At 39.7% G+C, this 25,819-nt stretch overlaps 1 protein-coding gene and 1 pseudogene across 2 annotated transcripts in view; both read left to right on the forward strand.

Moving 5' to 3' along the window:
- The window catches only part of ZC3H12B (zinc finger CCCH-type containing 12B), a 551,234-nt gene extending 528,793 nt beyond the window's left edge, over positions 1-22,441 (forward strand). For both annotated transcript variants that reach the window (XM_073885832.1, XM_025862942.2), the window contains 4 exons: positions 2,559-2,698; positions 18,782-19,016; positions 19,698-19,804; positions 21,004-22,441. In XM_073885832.1, the coding sequence (XP_073741933.1) occupies positions 2,559-2,698; positions 18,782-19,016; positions 19,698-19,804; positions 21,004-22,424 (1,903 nt within the window). In that variant the 3' untranslated portion in view covers positions 22,425-22,441. The remainder of the gene's footprint in view (positions 1-2,558; positions 2,699-18,781; positions 19,017-19,697; positions 19,805-21,003) is intronic.
- Positions 17,757-17,880, forward strand: LOC112817216 (U4 spliceosomal RNA; annotated as a pseudogene).
- Positions 22,442-25,819: the final 3,378 nt, after the last annotated feature.

A 25,819-nucleotide genomic window follows, 5' to 3' on the forward strand; every position in this document is an offset into this window, starting at 1 on the left:
CATTAGATACCTAGGAATAAATCTAACCAAAGAGGCAAAGGATCTGTACTCAGAAAACTATAAAATACTCATGAAAGAAATTGAAGAAGACACAAAGAAATGGAAAAACGTTCCATGCTCATGGATTGGGAGAATCAACATTGTGAAGATGTCAATGCTACCTAGAGCAATCTACACATTCAATGCAATCCCCATCAAAATACCATCCACTTTTTTCAAAGAAATGGAACAAATAATCCTAAAATTTGTATGGAACCAGAAGAGACCCAGAATAGCCAGAGGAATACTGAAAAAGAAAAGCAAAGCTGGCAGCATCACAATTCCGGACTTCCAGCTCTATTACAAAGCTGTCACCATAAAGACAGTATGGTACTGGCACAAAAACAGACACATAGATCAATGGAACAGAATCGAGAGCCCAGAAATGGACCCTCAAGTCTATGGTCAACTTATTTTTGACAAAGCAGGAAAGAACGTCCAATGGCAAAAAGACAGTCTCTTCAACAAATGGTGTTGGGAAAATTGGACAGCCACATGCAGAAGAATGAAACTGGACCATTTCCTTACACCACACACAAAAATAGACTCCAAATGGTTGAAAGACCTAAACGTGAGACAGGAGTCCATCCAAATCCTAAAGGAGAACACAGGTAGCAAGCTCTTCGACCTTAGCCGCAGCAACTTCTTCCTAGAAACATCGCCAAAGGCACGGGAAGCCAGGGCAAAAATGAACTGTTGGGATTTCATCAAGATAAAAAGCTTTTGCACAGCAAAAGAAACAGTCCACAAAACCAAAAGACAACCGACAGAATGGGAGAAAATATTTGCAAATGACATATCAGATAAAGGGCTAGTATCCAAAATCTATAAAGAACTTATCAAACTCAACACCCAAAGAACAAATAATCCAAACAAGAAATGGGCAGAAGACATGAACAGACATTTCTCCAAAGAAGACATCCAAATGGCCAACAGGCACATGAAAAAGTGCTCAACATCGCTCGGCATCAGGGAAATCCAAATCAAAACCTCAATGAGATACCACCTCACACCCGTCAGAATGGCTAAAATTAACAAGTCAGGGAACGACAGATGTTGGCGGGGATGCGTAGAAAGGGGAACTCTCCTACACTGTTGGTGGGAATGCAAGCTGGTGCAACCACTCTGGAAAACAGTATGGAGGTTCCTCAAAGAGTTGAAATTAGAGCTACCATTCGATCCAGCAATTGCACTACTGGGTATTTACCACAAAGATACAAATGTAGGGACCCGAAGGGGTACGTGTACCCCAAAGTTTATAGCAGCAATGTCCACAATAGCCAAACTGTGGAAAGAGCCAAGATGCCCATCGACAGATGAATGGATAAAGAAGATGTGGTATATATACACAATGGAATATTATGCAGCCATCAAAAGGAATGAGATCTTGCCATTTGCAACGACGTGGATGGAACTGGAGGGTGTTATGCTGAGTGAAATAAGTCAATCAGAGAAAGACATGTATCACATGACCTCACTGATATGAAGAATTCTTAATCTCAGGAAACAAACTGAGTGTTACTGGAGTGGTTGGGGGTGGGAGGGATGGGATGGCTGGGTGATAGACATTGGGGAGGGTATGTGCTACGGTGAGCGCTGTGAATTGTGCAAGACTGTTGAATCACAGATCTGTACTTCTGAAACAAATAACGCAACATATTTTAAGAAAAAAGAAAAAGAAGAAGATAACAGGAGAGGAAGAAAAGGGGAGTATGTCAGAGGGGGGAGGAACCATGAGAGATGATGGACTCTGAAAAACAAACTGAGGGTTCTAGAGGGGAGGGGGGTAGGGGGATGGGTTAGCCTGGTGATGGGTATTGAGGAGGGCACGTTCTGCATGGAGCACTGGGTGTTATGAACAAACAATGAATCATGGAACACTGCATCAAAAACTAATGATGTAATATATGGTGATTAACATAACAATAAAAAAATTAAAAAAAAAATAAACTGGTGACACCTCTTCTTTTCTCCTCTGTTGTGAATATCTGAATATTCTAAAATAAAGTGGTAGAAGATGTAGAGAGAGAAGAGAGAAAATTAAAGTAGTGGTAGGAAATAGCCATCAAGGTTGCGATAAGTTGGGAGTTGTTATTAACCCTCTGTGGCCTTAAAGAAAGGTGTAATAATAATGGCAATACTTATAATGATTGAATAAAAAAGAACTTCATTTTTTGTTTTTAAAAATACATGTTTGGGCACCTGGGTGGCTCAGTTAGTTAAGCATCAACCTTCGGCTCAGGTCATGATCCCAAGGTCCTGGGATTGAGCCCCACATTGGACTCCCTGCTAAGCAGGGAGCCTGCTTCTCCCTCTCCTGTTCCCCCTGCTTGTGCTCTCTCTCTCTGTCAAATAAATAAATAAAATATTTTAAAAAATAAAAGTACATTTTTAGCATTATTGGGTGAGAAATAAAATGTCTATTGTTAATATCTTGGTACTAAGAAAAAGCCTGTCTGGAATATTGCTTTGTTACCTTTTGTTTATCCTTTATCTTTTCATTCTCTATCTTCCTAAAGCCATGGGAATAAAGAAGAGTTCTCCTGCAGAGGAATACAACTTGCTGTGGATTGGTTTCTAGACAAAGGCCATAAAGATATTACTGTATTTGTGCCTGCATGGAGAAAGGAGCAATCCCGCCCTGATGCACCAATTACAGGTACTATTTCAAATAAGACATTTCTTCTCATCCAGAGGAAAAGCTAGCAAGATAGTTTAGGGAGAGGTTGATGGTCCCAACTTAGATATTTTTCTAAGTTTATTAAGTATACTTAAAATGTCTTGTATTAAGTATATTTTTAAACATATTTTTCCTGATCCAAATAAAACAATTATTGTGTTGTGGCATATGGCAGTTAAATTGAGACAACTTCAATTTAGCAAGGAATAAAGAAAGCAGTTGAAAAAAAAAAGGAGTGCTTTCTATTTGAACATAGATTTCAGACTAAAGGGGGATGAACCCGGTTATGAGTGTGACTGAGTTTTCCAAAAGACTAAAGAAACCATCATAGAAAATGGAGCACATTCTGTACCAGAGAAGTGATTGTGAGATTTGCAAATTATAGGGTAAAATATATATAGAGAAAAGTCCCATGGCAGTCAGAGCCAACTTATTCATGAAGCACAGCAGGCCCAGTGCCCAGGGCTATGATACCTTTAGGGTCCTATAAAGATGTTTTAATTTGAAGTACAGGCAAGATGGCAGAGTAGGAGGACCCTAAGCTCACCCCGTCCCATGTTTGCAACTAGATATCACTCACATCCATGTCAATAAAAAAAAGTGATATGAAGACTGGCAGAACAAACTCCATAACTAAATGTAGAGAAGAAGCCACATCAGAGAGGTTAGGAAGGACAGAAATGGTAGTTTAGTCTGGAGCAGCCAGCAAGAGGGAGGGAACTATGGTTGCAGAGAGGGGAAATCACCAGAAAGCCAACACAGGGAAAACAAATCCCCATAATGTCTGGCTTTGAATATCAGAGGGACTGAATTCTGTGAGTTTGCATAACCAGCAGGACTTAGAGTCCGAAGCTTTAAAAGTCCACTGACTCAGCCAGCAATGGGTGTGAGCTGGGAGGGCAAGTGATAGCTGGGTCTCCACCCCTAAAGAGACAACAGCCCAAGGAGGGGCAACATAGAAGCAACACCTTACAAAACAGGAGGAAGATCTGTTTATACTGATTTTGGAGCATATTGAGGGACTTCTCTGGGAACAAAGTAGCTGACAGTCACATTTTCATTCCCCACCCCCTAGCATAAACAGAACCACCTGCAGGAGGCTGTACTGCAAAGACACTTGTTACCTAACCTCCTAGCAGTGTGCCCTGCCCAGGAGTTCTCCTGAGGACTTGTCTATCCCAAGTCTTTTGGCCTTGGCCCTAGGCTTAGTGCAAATTTTGTTAATGCCACAGGTGCCCCACCAAGCCAGCTATGTGCACATACATCTTGTGCCCCAACCACCACACTCAGTACCCAATTGCTGCACACACAGATGCCACACAACTCTGGCCACTGACACAGTTGTGTGCTGCAATCCTGGCTGACATCACACTTTGAGGAATTTGCCTAGGACTAGCAGCTAAGTACAGGTTTTGCTAATGTCACATGTGCCCTGTCCACTTGCCACCAGCCACCCCCACTTTCAGCCTCCAATTGCACAGACAGCACGTGATCCTTGCTACCACCTCAGCCACATGCTTAGCTCCCAGCCACTGTCACTAACATATGCTGTGCCTGTGGCCACAAATGCACTTTGGGGGATCTGACCTAGGACTAGTGACTCACTGAAAATTTTGCTAACACTGCCACCCATCCCTGAACCCTCCTACAGTCTCATCCCCTCAGGGCTGGCTTACCTGGGTCTCACTAACACCACAAAGAGCAAACACAGCTCACAACAGGCAGAGAATCAGTGCAGAAGCCTAGACTGAAAGGGAAAGTTACTTAAACACAATAGCCAGATGCAAGCAATACACACAGGAAAATCCCATGAAGTGCCAGGTTCCGGTGAATAGGGGATACTGCCATGCAGGTCACTACAGGACCTCCTCTTTATAAAGCCACCACTTTCAGGAGCAGAGAGCATAGCTGATTTTTCTAACACACAGAAACAGAGACAGAGAGGTAGACAAAATGAGGAGACAGACAAATTTGTCCCAAATGAAAGAACAGGAGAAAAGTCACAGCAGAATTAAGCAAAACAGAAATAAGTAGTATGCCTGATAGAGAATTGAAAGTCATGATCATAAAAAGTGTGCACTGGACTTGACACTACAGTGGACAACTTCAGTGAGACCCTTAACAAAGAGATTTTAAAAAAGAACCAATCAGAGATGAAGAACTCAATAAATGAGATTAAAAATGCAATATTTGGAATAAACAGTAGGATACAAGAAGCAGAGGAATGTATTAGTGACCTGGAGTTTAGAGTAATGGAAAGCAATCAAGCTGAACATATGAGAGAAATATAAGTACTGCATAATGAGAATAGACTTAGAAAACTCAGTGACTCCATCAAGCATAGTAACATTTGCATTTTTGGGGTCCCAGAAAGAGAAGAGAGAAAAATGTGGGCAGAAAATTTATTTAAAGAAATAATAGCTGAAAACACATCCCTAATCTGGGAAAGGAAACAGATATCCAGATGCAGGAGGCACAGAGAAACTTGAGCAAAATCAACAAAAGCAGATCCACACCAAGACATATTGTAATTAAAATGGCAAAATGCAGTGATAAAGAAAAAAATTTTAAAGCAACAAGACAAAAGAAACAGTTATATATAAGAGAAGCCCCATAAGTCTATCAGTGGATTTTTCAGCTGAAACTTTGCAAGCCACAAGAGAGTGGCATGATATATTCAAATTGCTGAACAGGAAACATCTGCAGCCAAGGATACTCCACCCAGTGAAACTATCATTCAGAATAGGAGAGTAAAGAGTTTCCCAGACAAATAAAAACTAAAGGAGTTCATGACCACTAAACCAGCCTTGCAAGAAATATTAAAAAGAACACTTTGAGTGCAAAGGAAAAACCAAAGGTAACAATATGAAAGTAGGAAACACAAAAGAAGTAAAAATAATTATTTCTATAAAAAATCAGTCAAGGAACTCACAAAATAAATTATGACAATATATACCTAAAATGTTGGGAGGAGAGGAGTGAAGAATGGGTTCAAACTTAAATGACCATCAACTTAATATAGACTGTTAGATACAGAAGATAGTATATACAAATGTAATGGTAAGCACAAATCAAAAATGACTAATAGACATGCAAAGAATAAAGAGAAAGAAAACCAAATGTATCATTAAAGAAAACAAACAATGAAAGAGAACAAGAGAAGAAAGGATCACAGAAAAACATCAGATATAACCACAAAACACATAACAAAATGGCAATAAACACATATCTATCAATAATTACTTTGAATGTAAATGGGATAAATGCTCCAATTAAAAGACATAGAGTATCAGAATGTATAAAAAGAAAAAAAAAAACAAGACCCATCTATATGCTACTTGCTTGAAACTCATTTTAGACCTAAAGACACCTGAAGATTGAAAGTGAAGGGATGGAGAAACATCTATCATGCAAAAGGATGTCAAAAAAAGCTGGAGTAACAATACTTACATCAGACAAAATAGATTTTAAAAACAAAGACAGTAAGGAGACAAAAAAGACACTATATGATAATAAAGGGGACAATCAATCAAGAAGACATAACAATTGTAAATATTTAAGTACCCAACATGGGAGAAACTAAATACATAAAATAGCTAATAATAAACATGAACTAATCAACAGTAATACAATAAAAGTAGGGGACTTTAACACTCCACTTATATATCAACAAGAAGATCAACAAATAAGAAAATCAACCAGGAAACAATGGTTTTGATGACACATTGGGCCAGGTGGATTTAACATATGTAGTTAGAACATTCCATCCTAAAACAGCAGACCATACATTCTTCTCAGGTGCACATGGAACATTTTTCAGAATAGATCACATATTAGGCCACAAAACAACTATTGGCAATTCAAAAAGATCAAAATCATACCATGCATCTTTTCTCACCACAACGCTATGAAAGTAGAAATCAACCAAAAGAAAAAAAATCTGAAAAGAACACAAATGCATGGAGGTTAAATAACATGCTACTAAACAATGAATGGGTTAAGCAGGAAATCAAAAAAGAAATCCACAAATACATGGAAATAAATGAACATGAAAGCACAATGGTGCTGTGGAATGCAGCAAAAGCAGTTCTAAAAGGGAAATTTATAGCAATACAGGCCTTCCTCAAAAAGCCAGACAAATCTCAAATAAAAAACCTAACCTTATACCTAAAGGACTTAGGTGTAGATCTACAGTGGGATCTAGATCTAGATCTAGAAAGGTTATAGAAAAAAGAACAACAAATACAACACCCAAAGAGCAGAAGGAAGGAAATAATAAAGATTATAGTACAAATAAATGATACAGAAACTAAAATAAAATAAAATAAAAAATAAAACAATAGAAGAGACCAATGAGACCAGGGACTAGTTCTTTGAAAAGAAAAAAAAATCATAAACCTCTAACCAGACTGCAAAAAAACAGAGAAATGACTCAAATAAATAAAATTAAAAGTGAGAGAGGAGAAATATCAACCAAAACAGAAATACAAGCAAATATAAGAGAATATTATGAAAAAATATATGACAACAAATTGGACAACCTAGAGAAAATGGAACAGCAGACCCCTCCCCCAGATGACCAGCCCAATCCCCTGCCCACACCATGTCTCTAAAGCCTGGAGATTTAAAGGTCAGCAGACTTGCCTGGGATAAATCCAGGAGGGCACTGTGCTGCTCGTGGAGAGAAAGCAGGCAAATAACCTGGGGATAGACAGTATGGAAACAGCCATCTGAAAAATGTCTGGGGAAGATTATATGCTATGCTAGGAGCACGTTCCTGAGAGGCAGCATTCACAGAGATCCCTCTTTGGGAAAAAAGGAGCTGGCTAGCATGATTTCTCTCCCTTACCCCTTAGCATAAACTCGAGCCACTTACAGGAAGCAGCTCAGCATGGACACTGGATAGCTAACTTGCATATTCCAAGCCCAGCTCCCTTGAGGGAGTGGGACAACCCTTCATGTCAAGCAAGGTTCAGTCCCAGTACAACAGACCCCTCCCCCAGAAAACCAGAACAAACCCCTGCCTACACCACATCTCCTGACCACAGAGTTCTTCAAGGCCTCAGTTCTGGTGGAATTGGTGTCAAGTCTCAACTCAGAAGCACACCAGAGCACACCTCAGAAGCACATCAGAGCACACAAAAGTAAAACTCACAACATTCAAGCCAGGGACCAAACACTGACCACAGCTGTCAAGGAGAGCCTCTGGAGATGACTGTCCTGAAAGACAGAGCAACCAAATCACAATAGCAGAGCACACACAGCACACACCAGAGACAATCCTTGAAGTGCCAGGCCCTGGGAACTATGTGACCTCTTTTTCATAAGGCCATTACTTTCAGAAGCAGGAAACATAACTGGCTTTTCAAAAACACAGAAAAAGGCAGAAACTTAGAAAAAAGCCAGCCCAAATGAAAGACCAAGACAAGACCACAGCCAGAAATCTAAGGAAAAGAGATATAAGTAACATGCCTGATGGAGAATTTAAGGTAACAATCATAAGGATGCTTAGTAAGTTTGAGAAAAGAATATAAGACATCAGTGAGACCCTTACAATAGAGATAAAAGAGTTAAAAAGAATTAATCAAGATGAAAGATGCAATAAACAAGATTGGGTATAGACTTGATGCAGTGAACAGCAAGCTGGAATGAACAGAGGAACAAATTAGTGACCTAGAAGACAAAATAATGGAAAACAATGAAGCTGAACAAAAGAAAGAAAAGAATTATGTAACACAAGAATAGACTTAGGGAACTCCATCAAACATAATAACTCATATTATAGGAGTCCCAGAAGAAGAGAGAGAAAAGGGGGCAGAAAATTTATTTCCAGTAGTAGCAAAAAACTTCCTTAATTTGTCAAGGGAAATAGAAATCCAGATCCAGGAGACACAGTGACCTCCCATCAAAATCAATGAAATCAGGCGAACAAGACAGATTGTAATTAAATTTGCAAAATATAATGATAAAGAAAAAATCTTAAAAGCAGCAAGAAAAAAGTCCTTAACTTACAAGGTAAGACCCATAAGGCTAGCTGCAGATTTCTCAAAGGAAACTTGGCAAGCCAAAGGGGAATAGCATGATATATTCAACATGTTGAATGGGAAACATCTGCAACCAAGCATATTCTATCCAGCAAGGCTATCATTTAGAATAGAAGGAGAGATGAAGAGTTTCCCAGCAAGTAAATGGCTTTGAATGACACACTGGACCAGATGGACTTAATAGATATATTCAGAACATTCCATCCTAGAATAGCACACTACACATTTTTTTTCAAGTGTACATAGAATATTCTACAGAATAGAACACATTAGGTCAAAAACAAGCCTTAACAAATACAAAAAGATTGTATTCATACCATGCACCTTTTCTTACCACAGTTCTATGAAATTAGAAGTCAACCACAAGAAAAAATCTGGAAAGACTACAAATATATTAGGTTAAACAACATGCTAGGGGCGCCTGGGTGGCTCAGTCATTAAGCATCTTGCCTTCGGCTCAGGTCATGATCCCAGGGTCCTGGGATCAAGCTCTGCATCATGTTCCCTGCTCTGTGGGGAGTCTGCTTCTCCCTCTCCCACCCCCACCCCTGCTTGGGTTCCCTCTCTCTCTGTGTCTCTCTTTGTCAAATAAATAAATAAATAAAATCTTTAAAAACAAACAAACAAACACAACATGCTCCTAAACAATGAAAGGATCAACCAGAAAATCAAACAGGCAATACAAAAATGGAAACAAATGGAAATGAAAACACAATATTCCAAAACCTTTGGGATGCAGCAAAAGTGGTCCAAAGAGGGAAGTATATAGCAATATAGGCCTACCTCAAGAAGCAAGAAAAATTTCAAATAAACAACATGGCCTTAACTCCAAAAGGAGCTAAAAAAAGGACAAAAATGAAGCCTAAATCCAGCAGAAGGTAGGAAATAATAAAGATTAGAGCAGAGGGGAGAGGAAAGATGGCAGAGGAGTAGGGGACCCTATTTCAACTGGTCCCTGAAATTGAGCTGGATATCTACCAGACCACTCTGAGCACCCACAAAATCGGCTTGAGATTTCAGAAGATCTTCATCTCTACAAATAGAATATCGCGGGCGGTTGGTTTCAAAGTACGAAGCGGGGAGCCGTGATTCTGCGGGCAGATATCAGAGGATAAACAGCAGGGGGAGGGTGCCTGGCTGTGGGGATCCTACACCGCCGGTGAGTGACAGCCTCGCACGCTGGGAACAGGGCACAGAATTGCAGACCGGTAGCAGCGGGGAAAGGACTTTAGGGCAGCCCCCGGGGCAGAAACCCAAAGTGGCGGGCTTGAGCGTGTGAACTGGGAGCAGCTGGCGGTTTTAGAAGCACAAAGGGCAGAGACGTGCCCTGACCTGGAGGCGGGACTGGGGGCACTGCAGAGGGGTGCACAACCCACGGCACTGCAGTTTATAGCAGCACAGAAGGAAACAGAGATGGTGTGGCCTGGAGAGCTCACTGAAGAACAGAATGTGATCTCTCTGCTCTGAGACAGAGGGTTGGAAATGGTCTCTTCTGCTCTGACTTGTGGAAGAGACGTGGAAAGCCACCAGGGAAAGCCGCCAGAGAACAAAAGGCCCAAAACCGATTCCCACTGGGCCCATCTCCTGCCACTGGGGGGCAGGGCAACTCTGCCCAAACAGGGTTCCCTGTGCAACAGCCTGGCAGGCCACTTCCCCAGAAGACAGGCTGGGAAAACAAGAGGCCAGGAACCCTAAGGGGCCTAGAAAACAGGTGCATCTTGCTTGGGTTGCAATGAATAAGTTGGACCCTATACATTCCCTCAAACGCCCTTCAACAGAATGACTAGGAGGAGGAATCCCCAAAATATAAAAGACTCAGAGATTATGATTTATGCTGCAGATTTCAAATGGATGCAGATATAACCAAGATGTCGGAGATGGAACTCAGGCAGTAATTGTGAAGACAATAGCTAGAATGGAGAAATCAATTAATGGCAACATAGAGTCTCTAAGGGCAGAAATGAAAGCTGAATTGGCAGAACTTAAAAATGCTATCAATGAGATCCAATCCAATCTAGATAATCTAACAGCTAGGGTAAGTGAGGCAGAAGAACGAATAAGCGACCTGGAAGACAATATAATAGATAAAAAAGGAAAAGAGGAAGCCAGGGAAAAACACTCAGAATCCATGAAAATAGAATCAGAGAAATAAGTGACACCATGAAGCGTTCCAATGTCAGAATAATTGGAATCCCGGAGGGAGTGGAGAGAGAGAGGACTAGAAGATGTATTTGAGCAAATTGTAGCTGAGAACTTCCCTAATCTGGGGAATGAAACAAACATTCACGTCCTAGAGGCAGAGAGGACCCCTCCCAAGATCAAGGAAAACAGGGCAAAACCCCGGCATGTAATAGTAAAACTCGCAAATCTTACAACCAAGGAAACCATCTTAAGGGCAGTGAGGGGGAAGAGATTCCTTAAGTACAGAGGGAGGAACATCAGAATAAAGTCAGACCTATCCACAGAGACCTGGCAAGCCAGAAAGGCCTGGCAAGACATATCCAGGGTACTAAATGAGAAGAACATGCAGGCAAGAATACTTTATCCGGCAAGGCTGTCATTTAGAATGGATGGAGAGATGCAGAGTTCCACGACCGGCAGAAACTAAAAGAATATATGACCACTAAGGTGGCCCTGCAATAAATATTAAGGGGGGTCCTATAAAAGGAGAAAGACACCAAGAGTGATATACAATAGAAATTTACAGGGACAATTTATAAAAACAACGTCTTCACAGGCAACATGATGACAATTAATTCATATCTTTCAATAATCACTCTCAACGTGAATGGCACAAATGCTCCCATAAAACAGCACAGGGTTGCAGATTGGATAAAAAGACAGGACCCATCCATATGCTGCCTGCAAGAGACTCATTTTGAACCTAATGAGACATCCAGACTGAAAGTAAAGGGATGGAGAACCATCTTCCATGCCAGTGGACCTCAAAAGAAAGCTGGGGTAACAATTCTTATATCAGACAAATTAGATTTTTAAACTAAAGTCTGTAATTAGAGACACAGAAGGACACTATAGAATTTTTAAATGGTCTACCCAACAAGAAGATCTAACAACTGTAAACATCTATGCCCCCAACATGGGAGCAGCCATCTACATAAGCCAACTGTTAACCAAAATAGTCACATTGATAACAATACATTAATTGTAGGAGACCTCAACACTCCACTCTCAGCAATGGACAGGTCATCTAAGCAGAAAATCAACAAGGAAACAAGAGCTTTGAATGACATACTGGACTAGATGGACCTCATAGATATATGCAGAACATTCCACCCTAAAATAACAATACTCATTCTTCTCAAGCGCACATGGAACTTTCTCCAGAATAGACCACATACTGGGTCACAAATCAGGTCTCAACCAATACCAAAAGCTTGAGATTATTTCCTGCATATTCTCAGACCACAATGCTTTAAAACTGGAACTCAATCACAAGAAAGAAATTGGCAGAAATTCAAACACTTGGAAGCTAAAGACCACTCTGCTCAAGAATGTTTGGGTCAACCAGGAAATCAAAGAAGAACTTAAACAATTCATGGAAACCAATGAGAATGAAAACACATCGGTCCAAAACCTATGGGATACTGCAAAGGCGGTCTTAAGGGGGAAATATATAGCCATCCAAGCCTCACTCAAAAAAATAGAAAAATCCCGAATTCATCAACTAACTCTACACCTTAAAGAATTAGCGAAAAAGCAACAAGTGATGCCTAAGCCACACATTAGAAGAGAAATAATTAAGATTAGAGCAGAGATCAATGAATTAGAAAGCAGAAACACAGTAGATCAGATCAACAAAACTAGAAGTTGGTTCTTTAAAAGAATTAGTAAGATCGATAAGCCATTGGCCAGACTTATGTAAAAGAAAAGAGAAAGGACCCAAACTAATAAAATTATGAATGAAAAGGGATAGATCACGACTAACAAGAAGGAAATAGAGACAATTATTAGAAATTATTATCAACAACTATATGCCAATAAACTTAGCAATCTGGATGAAATAGAGGCCTTCCTGGAAACCTATAAGCTGCCAAGACTGAAACAGGAAGAAATTGACAACCTAAATAGGCCAATAACCAGTAACGAGATTGAGGAAGTGATCAAAAACCTCCCAAAAAACAAGAGTCCAGGGTCTGATGGATTCCCTGGGGAATTCTACAAAACATTCAAAGAAGAAATAATACCTATTCTACTGAAGCTGTTTCAAAAAAGAGAAATAGAAGGAAAGAGCCCAGACTCATTCTATGAAGCCAGCATTACCTTAATCCCCAAACCAGGCAAAGACCCCATCAGAAAGGAGAATTTCAGACTGATATCCCTGATGAATATGGATTCCAAAATCCTCAACAAAATCCTAGCTAATAGGATCCAACAATACATTAAATGGATCATCCACCATTACCAAGTGGGATTTATTCCCGGGATGCAAGGGTGGTTCAACATTCGCAAATCAATCAGTGTGATAGAACACATTAATAAGAGGAGAGAGAAGAACCATATGGTCCTCTCAATTGATGCAGAAAAAGCATTTGACAAAATACAACATCCTTTCCTGATTAAAACTCTTCAGAGCATAGGGATAGAGGGAATATTCCTCAAGTTCATAAAACCCATCTATGAAAAACACACAGCAAATATCATCCTCAATGGGGAAAAGCTGAGAGCCTTTCCCTTAAGATCAGGAACACGTCAAGGATGCCCACTCTCACCACTGTTGTTCAACATAGTACTAGAAGTCCTAGCAACAGCAATCAAAAAACGAAAAGAAATAAAAGGTATTCAAATTAGCAAAGAAGAAGTCAAACTCTCTCTTTCCGCAGACGACATGATACTTTATGTGGAAAATCCAAAAGACTCCATCCCCAAATTACTAGAACTCATACAGCAGTTCAGTAATGTGGCAGGATAAAAAATCAAAGAACAGAAATCAGTGGCTTTCTTATACCCTAACAACGCAACTGTAGAAAGAGAAATTAGAGAAACGATTCCATTTACAATAGCACCAAAACCCATAAGATACCTCGGAATAAACCTAACCAAAGGCGTAACAGATCTATACTCTAGGAACTACAGAACACTCATGAAAGAAATTGAAGAAGACACAAAAAGATGGAAAAATATTCCATGCTCATGGATCAGAAGAATAAACATTGTTAAAATTATGCTACCCAGAGCAATCTATACCTTCAATGCCATCCCGATTAAAATTCCAATGACATTTTTCAAAGTGCTGGGACAAACAATCCTAAAATTTGTATGGAATCAGAAAAGACCCTGAATCTCCAAGGAAATGTTGAAAAAGAAAAGCAAAGCTGGGGGCATCACGTTGCCCGATTTCAAGCTATATTACAAAGCTGTGATCACCAAGACAGCATGGTACTGGCACAAAAACAGACATATAGACCAATGGAACAGAATAGAGAACCCAGATATGGACCCTCAACTCTATGGTCAAATAATCTTTGACAAAGCAGGAAAAAACTTGCAATGGAAAAAAGACAGTCTCTTCAATAAATGGTGCTGGGAAAATTGGACAGCCACATGCAGACGAATGAAACTTGACCATTTTCTAACACGATTCACAAAGATAAACTCAAAGTGGATGAAAGACCTCAATGTGAGACAGGAATCCATCAAAATCCTAGAGGAGAACATAGGCAGTAACCTCTTTGACATCGACCACAGCAAGTTCTTTCAAGATACATCTCCAAAAGGTAGTGAAACAAAAGCCCCAAAATGAACTTTTGGGACTTCATCAAGATAAAAGCTTCTGCACAGCAAAGGAAACAGTCAACAAAACAAAGAGGCAACCCACAGAATGGGAGAAGATATTTGCAAATGACACTACAGATAAAGGGCTGGTATCCAAGATCTATAAAGAACTTCTCCAACTCAACACCCAAAAAACAAATAATCAAGTCAAAAGATGGGCAGAAGACATGAAAAGACACTTCTCTGAAGAAGACATACAAATGGCTAACAGACACATGAAAAAATGTTCATCATCATTAGTCATCAGGGAAATTCAAATCAAAACCACATTGAGATACCACCTTACACCAGTTAGAGTGGCAAAAATGGACAGGGAAAGGGCACCTGGGTAGCTCAGATGGTTAAGCGTCTGCCTTCGGCTCAGGTCATGATCCCAGAGTCCTGGGATCGAGTCCTGCATCGGGCTCCCAGCTCCTTGGGAGCCTGCTTCTCCCTCTGCCTCTCTCTCTTTCCTTGTGTCTCATGAATAAATAAATAAAAATCTTCTAAAAAATGGACAGGGAAAGAAACAACAAATGTTGGAGATGTTGTGGAGAAAGGGGAACCCTCTTACACTTGGTTAAAGAGGATGTTTAGCCTTCCTAAACACCCATCACCGGGCTAACCCATCCCCCCACCCCTTCCCCTCTAAAACCCTGTTTGTTTCTCAGAGTCCATAGTCTCTCATGGTTCATCTCTCCCTCTGATTTCCTTCCCTTCATTTTTCCCTTCCGTCTCCTAATGTCCTCCATGCGATTCCTTATGTTCCACAAATAAGTGAAACCATATGATAATTAACTTTCTCTGCTTGAATTATTTCACTTAGCATAATCTCCTCCAGTCCCATCCATGTTGATATGAAAGTTGGATATTCATCCTTTCTGATGGCTGAGTAATATTCTATTGTATATATGGATCACATCCTCTTTAACCATTCATCTGTTGAAGGGTATCTCGGCTCTTTCCACAGTTTGGCTATTGCAGACATTGCTGCTATAAACATTAGGGTGCATATGGCCCTCTTTTCACTACATCTAATGGATTGGAAGAACAAATATTGTTAAAATGCTTATACTATTCAAAGCACATTTAATGCAGTCCCTATCAAAATACCACCAGCATTTTTCACAGACCTAGAAAAAATAATCTGCAAATTTGTATGGAACCACAAAAGACCCTGAAGATACAAAGCAATCTTGAAAAAGTAAAGAAAAGCTGGAGTCATCACAATTCCAAACTTCAAGTCATATCACAAAGCTGTAGTAATCAAAACAGTATGGGGTGGCATAAAAATAGACACATAGACCAATGCAAAAGAACAGAAAACCCAGAAAGGAACCCTCAACTATATGGTCAATTAAGTTAGACAAAGCAGTAAGGAATATCTGATGGGAGGGGGGAAGACATTCTCTTCAAAAAATGGTCTTGAGAAAATTGGACAGCAACATGTAAAAGAATGAAACTGGACCACTTTCTTAAACCATACACAAAAACAAATTCAAAATGGATGAAAGGCCTAAATGTGAGGCAGGAAACCATTAAAATCCTAGAGGAGAACACATTAAAATCCTAGAGGAGAGTACAGTAATCTCTTTGATATTGGCCACAGCAACTTATTAAATATGTTCCATGAGGCAAGGGAAACAAAAGCAAAAATGAACTATTGGAACTTCATCAAAATATAAACATTTATACAGTAAAGGGAACAATCAGCAAAACTAAAATGCAACCTAAGGAATGGGGGAAGATATTTGCAAATGACATATCTGATAATAGGTTAGTATCCAAAATCTATAAAGAACTTATAAAACTCACACCACAAAAAACAAATAATCCAATGAAAAAAATGGGTAGAAGATGTGAATAGACATATTTTTTTTTCCAAAGAAGACATACATATGGCCAACAGACACATGAAAAGATGCTCAACATCACTGATCATCAGGGAAATACAAATCAAAACTACAATGAGATACCACCTCACACTGTCAGAATGGTTAAAAACAACAACACAAGAAGCAGCACATGTTGGCAAGGATGTTTAGAAAGAGGAACCCTGCTGCACCATTGGAGGAAATGTAAACTGGTTCAGTCACTCTAGAAAACAGTATGGAGGTTTCTCAAAAAACTAAAAATTGAACTACCCTAAGATCCAATAATTGTACTATGATGTATTTACCAAAATAATACATAAATACTAATTTGAAGGGATACATGCACCCTGATGTTTATAGCAGCATTACCTAGAATAGCCAAATTATGGAAAGAGCCCAAATACCCATTGAAAGATGAATGGATAAAAAGGTGTGTGTGTGTGTGTGTGTGTGTGTGTGTATGTGTGTGTGATGGAATATTGCTCAGCCATAAAAAATAATGGCATCTTACCATTTGCAATGACATGGATGGAACTGAAGAGTATTATGCTAAGCAAAATAAGGCAGTCAGAGAAAGACAAATACCATATGCTTTCACTCATATGTGGAATTTAAGAAACAAACAAAGGAGCATAGGGAAAAGAAGAGAGAGGTATACTAGTAATCATGTTACTGGGTAATTTCTCCCAAAATACAAAAACAAAACAATACAATACAATACAAAAACACTAATTCAAAGAGATACATGCACCTGTATGTTTATAGCAACATTATATACAATAGCCAGGATATGGAAGCAGCCCTAGTGTCCGTAGACTGATGAATGGACAAAGAAAATGTGGTGTATATATATACAATGGAATATTATTCAGCCATAAGAAAGAATGAAATCTAGTACACCTGAAAGTGATATAACACTGTATGTTGATTGAAATTAAAATAAAAACTTAAAAAATATATATTTATACAAAAAAGAAATCTTGCCTTGTGTAATGACATGGATGGAGCTAGACAGTATAATGCTAAGTGATAAAATTCAGCCAGAGAAAGACAAATATCAAATAGTTTCACTCTTATGTGGAATTTAAGAAACAAAACAAACCATTAAAGGAAAAAAAAAGAGAGATAGACAAACCAAAAAAACACTCTTATCTATAGAGAACACATTGATGGTTACCAGAAGGGAGTTGAGTGGTGTGGATGGGTGAATAGGTGATGGGGGTTAAGGAGTGCACTTGTCTTGATGAGCACTGGGTGATGCATGGAATTGTTGAATCACTGTATTTTATACCTGAAACTATTATAACACTGTATGTTAACTACACTGGAATTAAAATTTAGCAAAAAAGCTTTGCACAGTGGCAGTATCGTAGCCAATGAGGTTTATCTGAGGCGCGATTATTGCTAATTAAAATTTAACAAAAAGATGTTTTAATTTTATTTTAACATTGAAGGAAAAATTGAATATAACAATTAATTTATAATAATATATCTAACTAGATTATTTGTTTTTATACCAAAGCAGTTGTAAAGTATAATTTTTAATATTTCTTTATGAAAGAAGGGGCCCACAAAGGCAAACATACCTAAGGTCCACAAAGTCATGATGTGGCCCTAATGTCAGTAGGAGTCCTACATTCACTTACAAACTATGAAGCTAGCTTTTTATAGCATTTGAGAACATATAGACCCTAGTCCTCTGAGTATCAGCTGTTTGCATGATGTGTCAAACAAGAAAGTCAGAATGGCGTTCAGAGCTGTGTTGCGGAGCTGTCTGTAAGCTTCTGAACAGGGTTCCAACCTCATCGGAGAGTGGATCCTGGCCCTGCTTAAGCCCAGCTTGTATGCTTTCTTTCCTCAGCAATTAAGAGGCCAAAAGGAAAGGGGGTCAGTACTCAACATGCTATGGCTTTGTTTCCCCCTTAGTTATGGCTTTCTTTCAGGCAGAAGGCAAATATGTAATTCCCACGTGGGTGATAGTTTACCCTCCTGACAGACATATCCTCAGCATACTGCTCTGTTTTCTTCAGCAGCCAAAAGCTCCTGCTTCCTCCAAAGGGCAAAACAGTCATCAAGAATGCTAGGATATCAGTGTTACTTCTCACTCTTCATGGTAGGTTTTGAATGTCATTGAATATCATTGACTCCAGTTCCATCACTTTATAGAAAACTGAAGTCTGAAGGAGGCAAAGGTAACTTGCCTAAGGTCACAGTCCAAATTGGTGCCATAGCCAGGAATAGAAGACACTTTCTCTCTAAGGGCAAATAACATTTTCATTTAGTACCAACTTTTGTATTTGTAATATGAGGATAATGCTGTTAATTTCCAAAGATGGTTTCTACTGTGTGGCATATAATCTATATTTTGACAGATCAAGACATCCTACGTAAACTGGAGAAAGAAAAGATTCTTGTCTTCACACCATCCCGAAGGGTCCAGGGCAGGAGAGTTGTCTGTTATGATGACCGGTTCATAGTCAAATTGGCTTTCGATTCCGACGGCATCATTGTATCTAATGATAACTACCGAGACCTTCAAGTTGAAAAGCCAGAATGGAAGAAGTTTATAGAGGAGCGGTTGCTGATGTATTCTTTTGTGAATGACAAGTACGTTGCTTTCAGTAGGCTCTGAATAGCCTAAATTCAAGTTTTACTAGGAATAGATATTTCATTTCAATAAACATTTACCCAACACTTACTGTGTACTGTGCATTATGCTGATTGCCATAGGGATAAGAGGTTGAATAAGAAACAGGACTCACCCTTAAAAGAGGCTCAAAGTGTAGTGGAGAAAAGAAAGAGAACCACAGTGTGTTGTGATAAGCAGTATGGTTAAAGTTTTTAAAATTGCTTTGTCTACATGAAATGATAGGAAAAAGCCTCAAACAGGAGATGACATTTGAGATGAAGTTTACAGACAGAAGAAAGGGGACTGCTGGGCATTACAGGTAAAGGGAACAACATGAATAAAGCTATAAAGATGTGGAAGTGGGTTTCATGTTGGGGAGCCAGCAGGCATGCCAGTATGGTTGAAACATATAGTCCACAGAAGAATGATACACTGGAAAAATCATCATGTGTGTGTGTGTGTGTGTGTGTGTGTGTGTGTGTGTGTGTGTGTGTGTTCAAGTGAGAATGGAGGGAATAACTGCTGGCTTAGCTTGAAGCAGAAAGGGCAATTAGAAATCTGTGACAATAGTATAGGCAAGGGGTAATGAAGGTCTGAACTCCTGAAGTGGGGGTGCAGATAGAGAGGAAGATGTTTACTTCTTGCTTGTTTGCTTTCAGATTTATGCCTCCAGATGATCCTTTAGGACGCCATGGCCCAAATCTTGAAAATTTCTTGAGAAAGAGACCTGTTGTTCCGGAGCATAAGAAGCAACCATGCCCTTACGGTGAGTACCTATGTGCGGAACTGAGTTCTATACTAAGGGAAACATAAGGACTATATGAATACTTTCTTCTCAAAGGTTTTCCTTTCAAATGGAAAATCTTAACTTGTCCATTTCCTGGGAGTTAAAGTCTGTGTCTTTATGTATTCTCAGTTAGGCATTTAAAGAAACATTCTAGAAACTACATGAGGAAAAGGTAACAAGAACTGAAGGAAAGATTAGTTGTCACTTGTTTAAATAATGCATGTGTTCTAGCTGCCTCCATCCTGAGCAGTGTTGCTGGAGGCAGGGAAGTGCAGAAATCCACATGGCCTATGGAAGCAGAAAGGGCAATGCCAAACGGGATTTGGCCCCAAGAAGGACGTGTCTCTCAAGCAGGTGACTGCACTCTCTGTCAACTAATAATACTCTTTTCTTCAGTTCTATATTTTCCAGTTTGCTTCCAAATTTCATTTTCATTTGCTTTTTTAAAATATAGTTTTCTAGAGTGCTTTCATGATTTACACAAGTCCCTCTGATACAAAGTTTGTGAGCCTAACAGTGCAACATGGGCTGCCTAGTCTGAGGCTAATTTGCCTGTTCACTTCTTTTGGATAATCATTTATTTATGGGACATCTTGGTCTTGGGTTTTTTTCTTTTTCTCAATTAACATTTATTTAAATTAGAGTATTTTCATGTTCATTATCTTCATTGAATCCTCACAATGACAGTATAATATAGGCATAATTATGAACTTTTTTTACAGAAGAGGAAATTGAGGTTCAGAAGGTAAAGTCACTTACCAAGATTACATGGCTAGTAAGTGACATAGCTGGATTCCAAACTCAGGTCTGACTGGCTTCCAAGCCTGTGCTTTTTGCATTGTACTATGCTGCCTGCTGCTACTCTACACCACCTCAGCATGCAGGTTATGCCTAGGCAAAGTTGTGAATTACAGGAAAATGAAAGCTATTCAACTGCTCATTTCTTAGCTTTTACACTGCAGTTTCCTTCCCAGCTTTCCACTTCTTCCCTCTCCCCTCACAGTGTGTGTGATGCCTCCTTGATGTTGTCCTGCCTCTCTCATCTTCATGGACAGTTAATTTTCTTCTTTAATCCCAAACAGTAAAACTCTAACCTAAGTAACCAGATTGTTACAACAGTTTCTGACAGATTTGCACCAGTATGAGAGAGAGTCTTACCCCAAGGCATTATTTTTCAGGCAAAAAATGCACCTATGGCCACAAGTGCAAATACTACCATCCAGAGCGGACCAACCAACCACAGCGTTCAGTGGCTGATGAGCTCCGCATCAGTGCCAAACTGTCCACAGTGAAAACCGTGAGTGAAGGCACCCTGGCCAAGTGTGGCACAGGGTTGTCTAGTGCCAAAGGTGAGACAACCTCAGAAGTCAAACGTGTGGCCCCCAAGCGCCAATCGGATCCTAGCATCCGGTCCATGGCTGTGGAGTCTGAGGAATGGCTGTCCATTGCCCGTAAGCCTGAGGCTAGCTCTGTCCCCTCACTTGTGACTGCCCTAAGTGTCCCCACAATCCCACCCCCCAAAAGCCATGCAGTGAGTGCACTCAACACCCGTTCGGCCAGCAGCCCAGTGCCAGGATCCTCTCATTTCCCCCATCAGAAGGCCTCACTAGAGCACATGGCTAGCATGCAGTACCCCCCGATCCTGGTTACCAACAGCCATGGGACCCCTATTAGCTATGCTGACCAATACCCAAAGTTTGAGTCCTTGGGGGACCATGGCTACTACTCAATGTTAGGCGACTTCTCCAAACTGAACATCAATAGCATGCATAATCGAGAGTACTACATGGCTGAAGCAGACCGAGGGGTATATGCCCGGAATCCCAACCTCTGTCCTGACAACCGTATGAGCCATACCAGGAACGACAACTATTCCTCTTACAACAACCTGTACTTGGCTGTAGCTGATAGCCATCCTGAAGGCAGTTTGAAGCTGCATCGCTCCTCATCTCAGAACCGTCTTCAGCCTTTTCCTCATGGTTACCATGACGCCTTAACGCGAGCGCAGAGCTATGGTCCAGAGGATTCTAAGCAAGCCCCCCACAAGCAGTCAGTCCCCCACTTAGTTCTTCAAGCCCAGCACCCAGCAACTGGAGCATGCTCCAGCTGTCCTGGAGACTACTCTATGCCTCCCAATAGCCATCCTGGGGCAACACCTCAGCCAGGACGTGCCCTTGTCATGACTCGGATGGACAGCATTTCTGACTCCCGCCTCTATGAGAGCAACCCCATGAGGCAAAGACGACCTCCTCTGTGCCGAGAACAACATGCCAGCTGGGACCCACTGCCCTGTGCAACTGATTCCTATGGCTACCATTCCTATCCCTTGAGTAACAGCCTCATGCAACCATGCTATGAGCCAGTCATGGTACGGAGCGTGCCTGAAAAGATGGAACAGCTTTGGAGGAATCCTTGGGTTGGAATGTGCAATGATAACAGGGAGCTTATGATCCCAGAGCACCAGTATCAGACTTATAAGAACCTCTGCAATATTTTCCCTTCAAACATCGTCCTTGCAGTGATGGAGAAGAATCCCCATACAGCAGATGCCCAACAATTGGCAGCTTTGATTGTTTCTAAGCTTAGGGCTGCACGTTGACATGACATAGGACTTTTCCTTTATACAAATATAAATATTAATACTAATAATACTATAATAGTAACAAATAATTTTGTGTTGCGCTTTCCAAGTTACAGTGTTTATGTTATTTGAAGCGCAAAACAACCCTGTATGGTAAATCTTACTAATGTCTTATTTTCTAGAAAAGGAAACTGAATCTCACTGAGATTAAGTTACTTGCCAAGGTCATACTGCTAACAAGTGACCAAACCAGGACTCATACTCAAGTCCTCTGACTCCAAGTCCCATGCTTTTTTGCACGGCACCATGCAATGGAAGACAAAACTCAGGGGGAGAGGTCTAAATGCAAGAAACTCCCAAGGGATTCCATTACCAACGTTTTCTTAATCATACATTCTACATTACAAAGTATTGATAATATATCTAATTTAGAGGGCAAGAGCATCAGGATCAAATCATATGTTGAATTAATCTTTTGGGATTTTTAATAGGATATTTAAAGCTACTTAAAAGTAAATGCATAAATTATTGCATGAATATCTGACCATTCAATATCTTTACTAACCAAGCTATAGGGTCACATCAAGGCTTCTAGAGGTATATTTCAAACCTACTGTTAGCAATTATATTGCATGTATAACTGTATGTTATTTAGTTTGAGATGTTTGTATATCTCCATATAACCTTTAATATAGTAATGATGAGAAGAAAAGCTCTGCACAGTCCTTAGTCTACTGTTGTATAGATCATGAATCTAACTTGATTTTATGTCACATTTCATAGTTTCAACTAGTTTTGAAAGTGAAATTACATGCCAATATTTGAATATTGTTTTCTTAGACATCAGAGCAAACAAGCTTTATTTCCTTTGCACTTTTTACTTGTCAACATTTACTGATAGTTCTTAGCTTTTAAGTCTCTTCACCTTAGCAAATTAGGGATCAGATTACAGCCTTCTTCTTCAGAGGAGCTGATGGACAAGTTCAAGTTCCAAGCAGAGCAGGTGTGTGCTAGATAAGCACAGAAGAGTTTGACCAAGACCAAGGGATTTACTACCAGACTCCACTTCCCCTTTTCCAGGAGAGATGGCCAAACTTGTGCAGCATTAAATGATGTACACAAAAGCTGCACTCAAGGAGAGTCTAATGGATACTGTTTAGACTTTTGACCTATGCAGTATTCAACATCAAAGGATAAAATGTAATGGAGGACAGTGCACAGACAAGCAATCCACTTTCTTCGGCTGTCCACCCTTTGGGCAATAAGGTTGATCATTGATGGAAAAGAATTTCTTTAGGAAACAAAACCAGGGGATTTTCTAAGTGGAAAAAGGCAGCTTACAAAAGGGAATGCTACATCTTTGCTAATAGTTGGCTCAGTTATGCACTTCAGATACATGCAAAGAGGATGTACTTACCCTTAGATAATTCTTAAATGCATTACTAAAGACGGCAGGACTTTGGGTTGGCACCATTTGCGCAATTAGTATCTTGCTCAGGGTGGAAACCTTTGTAGTTAAATGCCTCTAGAAGAGGCATTTATTGTTTTTTTTTAAGCTGTACTAAATGAACCCCTTTTTTAATCCATTGTATATTAAACATTTTGAGCCATGACCTGCTCACTATTTCTTGAGCTGGAACTTGCTAATTTCTATGATTGTTGGGGTTTTTTTGTCATGAAAGTTGAGAAGGCCTGGTCTAGGTCTTTTGTTGCTTTGTGAGAAGGTGTGACACTGCCTACAAATGTTTCTTACCGTGAAACACTCCGCATGTGAGGCTATAGTCAAGGTTGTTTTTGGTGGTTTGATAATGGCTTGCATGCTGCTTTCTGGCTTTCTGTCTCTGTCCTTGTTGATCAAAACTGCATCTCAACCAGCATTCCTCTTCAGTTAACCATAGCTTCATATTCATCTCTTACCCTCTGATCTTTCCATTCCCCAGCATACTGAGGTGTAAAAGTATTTTCTGTCAGGTATAAAATAGAGAGTGACAGTTGCCACTGAAGTGTTTGCAATTCACACAGTTTCACCCCAATTTCACACAAATACCATTTCCTATTTACAATTTCTTGGACCTTCTGAATCTGTCCCATGTCTAAATCAGGGTATTGTCAAATACAAATAGAGTAGATGACTCTACTGCCTTTGTGCCAGTTAGTTCATCTTCTTACCAAAATCATCAATGGTACCACAGTATCCACTAGCTGCACAATTTACAGTGAAGCACAAGATTTATCTTGTCAGCTGCAATTTATTTTAACCATGTTCATGTTTAGTACTCAGAAAAACTGTAAACTCCTCTCAACAAAGGAAATATTTTTTAAGGCAGCATATGTATTTTTTATTTTCAAAAAGTGATTGTCATTCTTCTCATAAAATGTGTATGACCTGAAGTGGCTAAAAGCAGTGCCTAAATAACCAGAAATGACCTTTTGTTGATAAAAATTATATCTTTTTTTTCCTGATTGTATAAAAAACAAATGTATAAAACTCATAATAAACTAAGTTAGGTACTGACTTTTCACCATGATGTTTCTGGCATTGTGTGTCACAGGAAAGCAGCCTGGGGGTCATGAGGGAACTGATTCCAAAGAGCAGTAGTGGTTTATAGACAGACAATTTTTCAAGGCTTCTTTGTTACTATGCACACAGCTATTGTGAGTATGGTTTCAAGCATTATATTGCATAAGTTCTCTTTAGCCTATTAAATTTAATATGTTCCTACAAAATGAATTTTGTGTCAAAAGTGTGTTAGTGAATCATCTGCAAGAAGCTACAATTATGAATGCATAAATCTAGCATGGTTTTTCATGAAGTTATTAGAGAAACATTTTCTCTATACTGAGGTCTACACATTTCTTGATTTTCCCATTTTGTCTTTAATTATAAAACAACAAATACAAAGAAGCACTGGGGCCTTCTCAGCTCTCCTAATAATAAAATCAGGCTTCCTTTCTAGGGTTAAGCATGCGTCCTTCAGAATACTTACCTCCAAGCACTCAGCAGAGGTTACTGCACAGTGTGTTGTGTGGTTCCAAGGACCAGCGTATTTTGCAAGAGGTGCTTTGTACTTTTAATTTTTTCACTGAATTTCTGAACTCATAGCAAGTCTGTGCCTGTTCAGACCCTAGATTTTCTAGATTTTGTAGATTTTGTGATTTTTTCTCTCTTTTTTTTTTCTTTTTGTTGTTGCTACTTTTATTTCAACCTGAAGAAGTGTGATTCTGGAGTGGCATGGTCAATCCAGTTACCAGAGCCTTTTCAAAGGTAGCATATAGCCATTGCCCTGTCTCTTAAAATGCAAGGTATGGAAGGGAGAATGACAGATGCCTTATGGAAAGGGTCTGTAAAACTTTTTTCTTCTAAGTAATAATATAAATATAAGTATTCTCTCTCTCTCTGCTAGTTTCCAGAA

This window comes from Callorhinus ursinus, unplaced genomic scaffold (assembly GCF_003265705.2).
Source record: "Callorhinus ursinus isolate GAN/ISIS: 27379988/994484 unplaced genomic scaffold, GSC_fseal_2.0 scaffold66, whole genome shotgun sequence".
Lineage (NCBI taxonomy): Eukaryota > Metazoa > Chordata > Mammalia > Carnivora > Otariidae > Callorhinus > Callorhinus ursinus.